The sequence below is a fragment of the Ursus maritimus genome, unplaced genomic scaffold, assembly GCF_017311325.1.
Source record: "Ursus maritimus isolate PB19 unplaced genomic scaffold, ASM1731132v1 scaffold_10, whole genome shotgun sequence".
Taxonomy (NCBI): domain Eukaryota; kingdom Metazoa; phylum Chordata; class Mammalia; order Carnivora; family Ursidae; genus Ursus; species Ursus maritimus.
In genome coordinates, this window is record NW_024423344.1 from 28288203 (window position 1) to 28296028 (window position 7826).

General features: G+C 46.2%; 1 protein-coding gene across 1 annotated transcript in view; it reads right to left on the minus strand.

Annotated features, from left to right (window-relative positions):
• The window catches only part of TNFSF11 (TNF superfamily member 11), a 30511-nt gene extending 24527 nt beyond the window's left edge, over positions 1–5984 (minus strand). The window contains exon 1 of the mRNA XM_040623145.1: positions 5754–5984. Coding sequence (XP_040479079.1) covers positions 5754–5984 — 231 coding nt within the window. The remainder of the gene's footprint in view (positions 1–5753) is intronic.
• Between the last annotated feature and the right edge of the window lie 1842 nt (positions 5985–7826).

Below are 7826 nucleotides of genomic sequence, written 5' to 3' on the forward strand. Positions count from 1 at the left end.
AAAGCATGAAGCCTACAAAAACCAGGTGAAATAAACACCATCTTTAGCCACCATGTTTGTCTGGCCTTTTTTTCCTTAATCAATGTATATTGATTTCCTTAATCAATGTATATCAGCCAAAGAAGGGAGGGAGAAATCCATTTCCTAGGGCCCCCCAAAAACCTAAAGCCAGAAGCATAATTTCCCTTTGTGTCGAAACTCTCATCAGTGTTTCTTACCCTGGAGTGGAACGTCTGTCAGGGGGCGATCGTTAGTGTCACATGGGATGAAGAGGGCTGCGTGGGGTGAGCGGGCTGTATGGATACGTGCTGGGGGAAGATGCGAAAACTCCTATAATGCAAAGGGATTGTCCTACCCAAAATAGCCCCGTGGAGTTCTTAGCTGATTGTCTGCATACACATCTCTTTAAGTATTACTCTTTTCTTGAAATTGTCTGCCCCTTCCGTCTGGGGTTCTGATAAGTCCTTGTAGCAGTTTCAACTGCCAAGTCAAGGGTAGAGATAATTAGCTATCAATTGTCTTAATAACAACTGTTTAACTTACTGTCCTCTTCTTTCAAAAACTCAAGTTACCTTGTGTGCATTTGCTCACAAGCAGGTACGGACTGGATGAAGAAAGGAAGAATTTAGAAGTTTCTAATATAAGCTCAGTGAATTAATACCAGGTCTCTCAGTGCCTGGTTTATCTTCTTAAAAGTAATCAAAAGAGATGTGGAGGTTTATTAACCAACCATCAGAAATAAACTAGAAAGTACTCTATCCATATCTGAGATTCTCAAAATGAATGATAACCTTTCAACACATGTACCCTTATTATTTCAGTCTTGCATATGGGAGAGGCGTCCTTCACGAAGCAAAACTTTGCAATCCATATTTATTTTTCATATTTTCTTTAAAATAATCAGTACAAATCAGAATATGTGAGTTTTTATATAAGGAAAGCTTTTCAACCACACTTTATTTTTTTTTTAAAAAAGCTCACTTACGCCGCTCAGTTTCCCACAAAATCAGAGAAGCTCGGGCAGCTGATATGAAGGGTCATTGGGTTCAGACCTCAAGAAAGAAGAATCATGCCAAGGCCTCAGTTGGCTCACCACCAGAAAGCTGCCGAGCTACAGGAACAATGCGGTGTTCTCGGGGAAATGCCTGGGGACCCTAAAATTGGTTGAGCTCCAGGCCTGCTGACAGACTAAGCGCCATCAACCGCGAGCAGCGGTCCGCCATGCTGTCGCTACTCAAAGAACACACTCGAGCACCTGTAGCTGTACATAGCAAATGGACAAATACAGATTTTCGGCTATTAAAATGTCTCGAAATTTCCTTGGACACCAATTTTAATTTTTTTTCCCACAAGCAACAGCAGTTAGTACAAAACTCTTGTGACAATAATAATGGCTAATGATCTTTTGCAAAAAACTGGAATGCAAAGATTTTGTCCCCTCTCTCTTAAAAAGTCTCCAGGCCCCGGTGCCACCCCCAGCCAACTGAACCCACGTCCCTGAGGGTAGGGGCCCACTAAATCTCTCTCCCCAAGGGCTTCAAATGTGCGCTGGAGAACCACTGTTTAGGAAGGTAACACGAGAACTAAAACATGTATAAAAGTCACCAATTGTTTTTCCAAAAGAAATCACGAAAGCGTGGCATAGTTAATTTCGATAAAGTTATTTATTTTGTTTACTTAAAGGCCATATGTTAGAAATGTCTTGTTAACCTGCAACCAAACATCTTTCTTGTTCCAGGGTCTTGTAGCAATGCCTTCCCAAAAATGGAGACCAGGAGAAAAGAGAGGAGTTGAGGAGTGGGGGCCGGCAGACCACACACACCAGTGGGGCCCTCTGCTCTGGTAGTCTCCATGCGGGAAGACCCAGGGCAAGGTGTGGGGCACTCCACCATGCTGGTCCAGTGGCGGAACCAGGACTCTCCTATCCCACACCCTCTCTCCAGACACCAGAGTCGGGCGAGAGAATTTGTATGACTGAAGAAAATGCTACTTTTTAGTCTAGTTTAGCTACTCATTGGATAACTTCCATATTGCGAATTTCTAGCGCTGTGACTCATTGAAAAGCCTCAGCAAATTGAACATGCCAGGCACTGGGCTTGACGCTGCCAACGACGTGGTGAGCAAACAGGCAGTCCTTCCCTTCTTGACTTCTTGTACTCCACGGAGGAACCCAGGAGCTCATCCAAAAAAATCACTGTCGATTGAGTTACAAATGAATTCATTGTACCTAGAAATGTCTGAACATATTCCATAAACCTTGAATATCTGATTTAGAAGGCTTTAAAAATGCATTTATCAGATGATGTAGTTCATATGAAATCAAAGTCTTTAAAACAAACAAGCTTCCTTGAAATGTAATCATTTGTAGGGTTAAATGAGGCAGGATGCTTGACATTTGTGCTACTTTGTTATCTGTTTTTTCAAGCCGGCAGCCTGCACCCCTCCACACCAGAGCTGCAGTGGGGACGGCGCTCCTGTTTGGGTATCAAACAGCCAGGGAGGCTGGTGTGCATGCTGGGGGTTTGGGGGAAGGAGTTCAAAGGGCAACGGAGATTGAGTTTTCTGAAAAGCTTATCTTGTAGCTAAACTCCAAACTTTGAATTTGGTTATATGGATGTTAAAAAAAAAAGACGACGACGAAGGAAAGAAAGAAAGAGAAAGAAAAAACACAAGCATAAATTTTACAAGCTACTTTTTGGAAGGTCTTTTTTTCTTCTTCTTTGCAAACCAAAGTATGAATACTATGTGGTAAATATATAGCACAAACCACACGCTATTTTTTCTTTGGCAAGGTTGGCGGAGGAAGAGCCAATCTACTTTAGATCTAGTACTTTTTTTTTCTTTTCAATCTGGGCACAGGCAATCTGCAAACATTTGGGAGGCTGATTCATTTTTAACTATTAGAACATGAGTTGAGAAGGGGAAACATTTTTTAAAGTCACTGTAATTTTTACACTATTCTGGGCATTCTTCTAAATGCATATAAAACTAAATTAACTGGGTTTTTTTTCTTGAGGAATTACATAGCAACCCCCCCTTTAGACAAAAACAATAAAACTGGCTCTTTTTTCTCATTGGTTTACTATAAACTGCAAACATGTTACTTGATCCTAAATGATTTCATTCCACTTCAGATGCATTCAGACACACCAAGTAGTTGACACTCTCAACTCTTGGAACTAAAAAAAAATATCTCCTATTTGGTACCAACTTCTAATCTAAAGGAGCTGATGTGAGTAAAAATGTTACATTAGTGATGGGTCAAATCGAGTCTATTCTCTCAGCTAGTAGAACTTAAATAGGCCTCTGGCATACATAAAAGTGGAAAGAATTGTAGAATGAACTCCCACAAACCCAACACCAAGCTTCAACAACTCTCAACCACGGCCAATCTTGTTTCATCTATAAGCAACCACTTCCCTACCCCGAACCCTCCCCAGCTATTATTTTGAAACAAATGTCAGACATCATATCATTTCACCTGTACCTACTTCGGAAAGTATGTCTAGATGAGTAGGACTCCTTTAGGTATCAAAAGTAGATACCATATACTCAGTAGAATGCAACCAAATCTAGTGATGTCTTCCTATGAACACATTATTCCTGATACTACTTCTTTCCTAAAGAAGATGCCTCTTTAAAAACGCAGTACAAAAATGGGGTTCGGGAGTAATGGTTAATATATTTGACATCAGTCTTAGAGAAACCCATTCTTCATGGCATTTAAGAAAACTGTACCTATAAAATCTGATGACATGAAATCTACAAATGAAAATTTTCTAGCTAAGCTTACTAATTGGCCTGTTTACTTTGGGGAAAAGGTGTTGAGAGCATCACTATTACTCCTGTAACGTCAAGTCTGCTAAATTATGACAAGTAATCATCAGACGGACCCCCCAGCCTACCAGACCATTAATATTGCTGTGGAGAAGCAGAACGGTCTGTCCTAAGAGCCCAGCATGCCACTCTTTTCTACATGGCCACACCCGTTTCCATGGTTCCCACCAATCTAAGCTGTTCATCTTCCCTGAGCTCATTCATTCCCCACTGCTCTGCCGCTGCTGAACACTCACTTCACTATTACTGCTACGAAAATGCCATATCCCTAAGGTGTTAGAAACGATAAGAAGCAGTAGAGAACAATTGCATCTTCTGTCCTTTTTCTGAATGCTGCTGTCTTGTTTGACTAAGAATTTTAAGTCTTTTGTTACAGGTCCCTCCATTATCGGGCACCATGCGAGGCACATAGTAGGTGGACATTGTATGTTGAGTTAATGATCCTTCACTCACATTCCATAGCACTTAATAGTGTCATCTGCAGTGCGGGCACTCAGTATACACAGACTTTACATGGGAGGAGAACAGTGGGTGGGAAAATGGGTCAACTACTCTTTCTGGACTGCAGCATGGTCTGATGAAAGAAAAATATTTCATCACTTCCATATAGGTGTGTGTAATCTTTGTTGCAAAAGTTGTGTTTTTTTAAGAAAAAATATCTCAATAAAGATTATTTTTGTTAAGATGCAAATACAAGTGTCCTAAAGTATTGCTCATAGTATTTCTACCTTTTTTTAAAGTAGATAATCAAATTTTCTCTATAAAACACAAACAGTGGATAATGAATATTTAACAAAAAACCTATGATTACAAGTAATGGAGTTCAAGGCTCTGGCACATGTCAAAAACCCATACAACCCAAGCAAGTCCATATTGTGATGCATCCAATTTGGTTTAGAAATCACCTTTGAATCTGAAAACCAATGAAGTCCAAACCAGCTCTCTTTTCCCATAAAAAAAAAAATTGCACAGTCAGCCCTCCACTTCCTCTGAGAAAGAGTTCACAGCACCAGACAAGAACATTTGAATGAATCCAACCAACTGCACTGCAATTTCCAAGAAAACACAAGAGCATAAACCACCAGAAAGCATAATATTACAGATTTACCCCTTCCTTTCTACTATCTTTCTCTGCAGTTCCCAGCCCTCTTTCTCGTGTTTTAGGAGTTTAGTTATTTGCTAGATTGTAGCGAGGCTGTGTCAGGGGTGAGAACTTCACCACCGTCACACGCACCTTGCTTCCTTCCGCCCACCTCAGCGGGAAGGCACGGGGTCCTTCCCTCTTTTTGCACTCTGCGCGAGCGGAGCCCCTGTCCCGCAACCAGGCTTCTCTGGTCGCGCTGTGTCACTCGGCCCCGTCTGGCGCCTTGGGCATCTCCACTGGGTGCTGCAGGGGCTGCCTGCAGTGCAAGCACGGCGCGCGACCTTCGGCTCTGCGCTCCTCTCCAGCCCGGCGGCCCGGAGCCCACCTGCAAAGCGGCCAGCCCCAGGAACCAAACACGTCCAGGTGGTGGGCGGGAAGGGAAAGGGTTGCTGCCTAAGCGCTCAATTTTTTTTCCCTAAGTGGTCGTTAAGTTAATTCTCAGATCCAGATTAGAAATGAAAGGGGGTGTAGGGGGAGTGTGCAATCATCCCTTAGAGGTGAACGGCCAATGCTGCGTCGCGGGGGAAATTCAAACGCACCGGGCCAGGCGAGCCGAGCCTCAGCGCGCTGCGGGGCAGGGGCGGGAGCCGAGACCAGAGGCTAGCGCGCCCGGCCCCGCGCCGGGCTGTTCCGGAGCAGGACGCACCCTCTTTAGAGTCACATTCTCCTCCTATATGCAAGATCTGGGGAGCCGAGCCGGGCGGCCGGACTCAGTTTCCCACGAGTGCGGGAGGAACGAGGTGGGCGGACCCCCGGGGAGGCGGGCACTCACCTGGGCTCGGAAGTAGAGGAACAGGGCGACGCTGCAGACCACCTGGCCCAGCCCCAGTCCCAGGAAGGCCACGAACATGGAGCGGGAGGCGGCGGCGGGCTGGTGCGGCGCGGGCGGCGCGGGCGGCGGGGCGGCGTGCAGGGGGCCCTCGTGCGGGGCGCCCGAGCCTCCGCTGCCCATCTCCTCCGAGCCGCGCAGGTACTTGGTGTAGTCTCGGCTGGCGCGGCGCATGGCGCTCGGCCCGCTGGCTGCGGCGCTCGCCTCCCTCGCCGGCTCCCTCCCTTGCTCCTCCGCCCGCGACCGACTCTGAAGACGGCGCGGAGCCGGCGCGGGGCCAGGCGGGCCTCGACGTGCGGCGCTTAGAGCCGGGCGCTGCTCGGGGGGCGCGCGGGCGAGCCGGCAGGGCGCCCGGCTACCCCAACTCTTATAAACCGCGGACGAGGGCTGGTCTCGGGAGCCAATCAGCCCCGGGCGAGGCTGCCTCTTCCACTCCCACCTCTGGCCCTTCTTCCTTCCTTTCCCCTCCCTCGCTTTCTTACTCTCACCGAGCGGCCTCCTCCCCATCAGCGCTCTCAGAGGATAGGGCTGTGGGTCGTTGCAGGGGTGCCAGACGCCGCTTGCTCATCCTCAGCGGCCAGGAGATGGGCCTGGGGAGATGCAGAGGGTGCCTCAGTTAAGGATGAGGATAAAGGTGGCATCACGGACACTGCTCGGGCAGTTAGCATCCCTGAGCTTCAGTTTGCCCCATAGGAGTTCGAAAGTTGGACTGGGTGATCTCTGAAGTCCTTTCCCCCTCCCCTCACCCGGAAAAAAATGCAGCAAGGAATATCTTTCGGGGATCCTGAGGGTGCAGCCTCTATCATGGTTCCCAATATAGATTCCGAATTATTTTGGCAGCCTTAGAAATCCAGAGCCCCCGTCCCAAATCCCTGTTTCTGCACCCTCAAAGTGGCTTGGAGTAGGGCAGGTTTTGACTGTGGGTGCAGAGAGCCTCTAGGCACCAACTCTGACCTGGGAAAAGAAAACAGTACAGAGAGAAGGGGAGGCTCCGGTAGCTTCACGTGTAGGGCCATATATTACGTTCCGACAGGGTTCCTCACATGCTATTCCCACTGCTTGACACTGATTTTCCTTCAGTACCTAAAGATAAGAGGGGTGTATGTCAAGATGTAGGGAGCCCCAGGAGATCATAACTGTGAGCGGACAAAGATGAATGTTACACAAGATCGAAGGTGTAAGTTAAATGTTAGTTTCATTGCTAAAGAAAACTTTCAAGGGTTCTTAAAAAGCCCCTATTCGGAATTATACCCCTCCATGAGAAAATGAAAATATGGACTAGACTCAAATTCTGATACGTCTTCAGCAGGAAGTAAGGGAAGTAGGTGCTGGACAATTGAAACACCTACAAAAATTCCACAATGGCGGGAGTTCTAGGGTTCATGAATCCTTTTGCACTTTGTATCCTCCTTCTGCATCATTCTCTGGTTGGCACTTGTATAGGCAAGATTTCTCACAAATGACACATCCCTATGTCGGTAAAGCTCGAGCGCTCAGGGGACACTTAGAACACAGCACGTGTTGGAGAAGAGCGGCTGGGTTGGATTTAAGAGAGCGTCTGGACAAATGGAATGGTTGTTCAAATTTAAAAAAAAAGATGCTTTTAGCATTTATATGTGTATGTATAACGAATTCGATAGGAAAAGAGGGGGAAAAAATTTCAAACTCCAGTATAGAAATAATTAACATTAATCTTCTACTCCATGCAGACCTCTCCCTACTTTTTTTGTTTGTTAACTTTGAGGATGTTATTTTCCGCCTCTTTTTCTTTTTTATTCTTCTTTTGGAAAGCAATTCTATATTTCATCTCTTTTGTGAATCTTTATTAGATCAAAGAAGTGTAAAATTCAGTATAACAACTAAACCCCGGGGCCCATGGGTGGCTCCTTGATTTTGGCTCAAGTCATGATCTCAGGGTCCTGAGACTGAGCCCTGTGTCAGGCTCTGTGTTCAGCGTGGAGCCTGCTTGGGATTCTCTCTCCCTCTCTCTCTCTGCCCCTCCCCCCACCTCGGGCG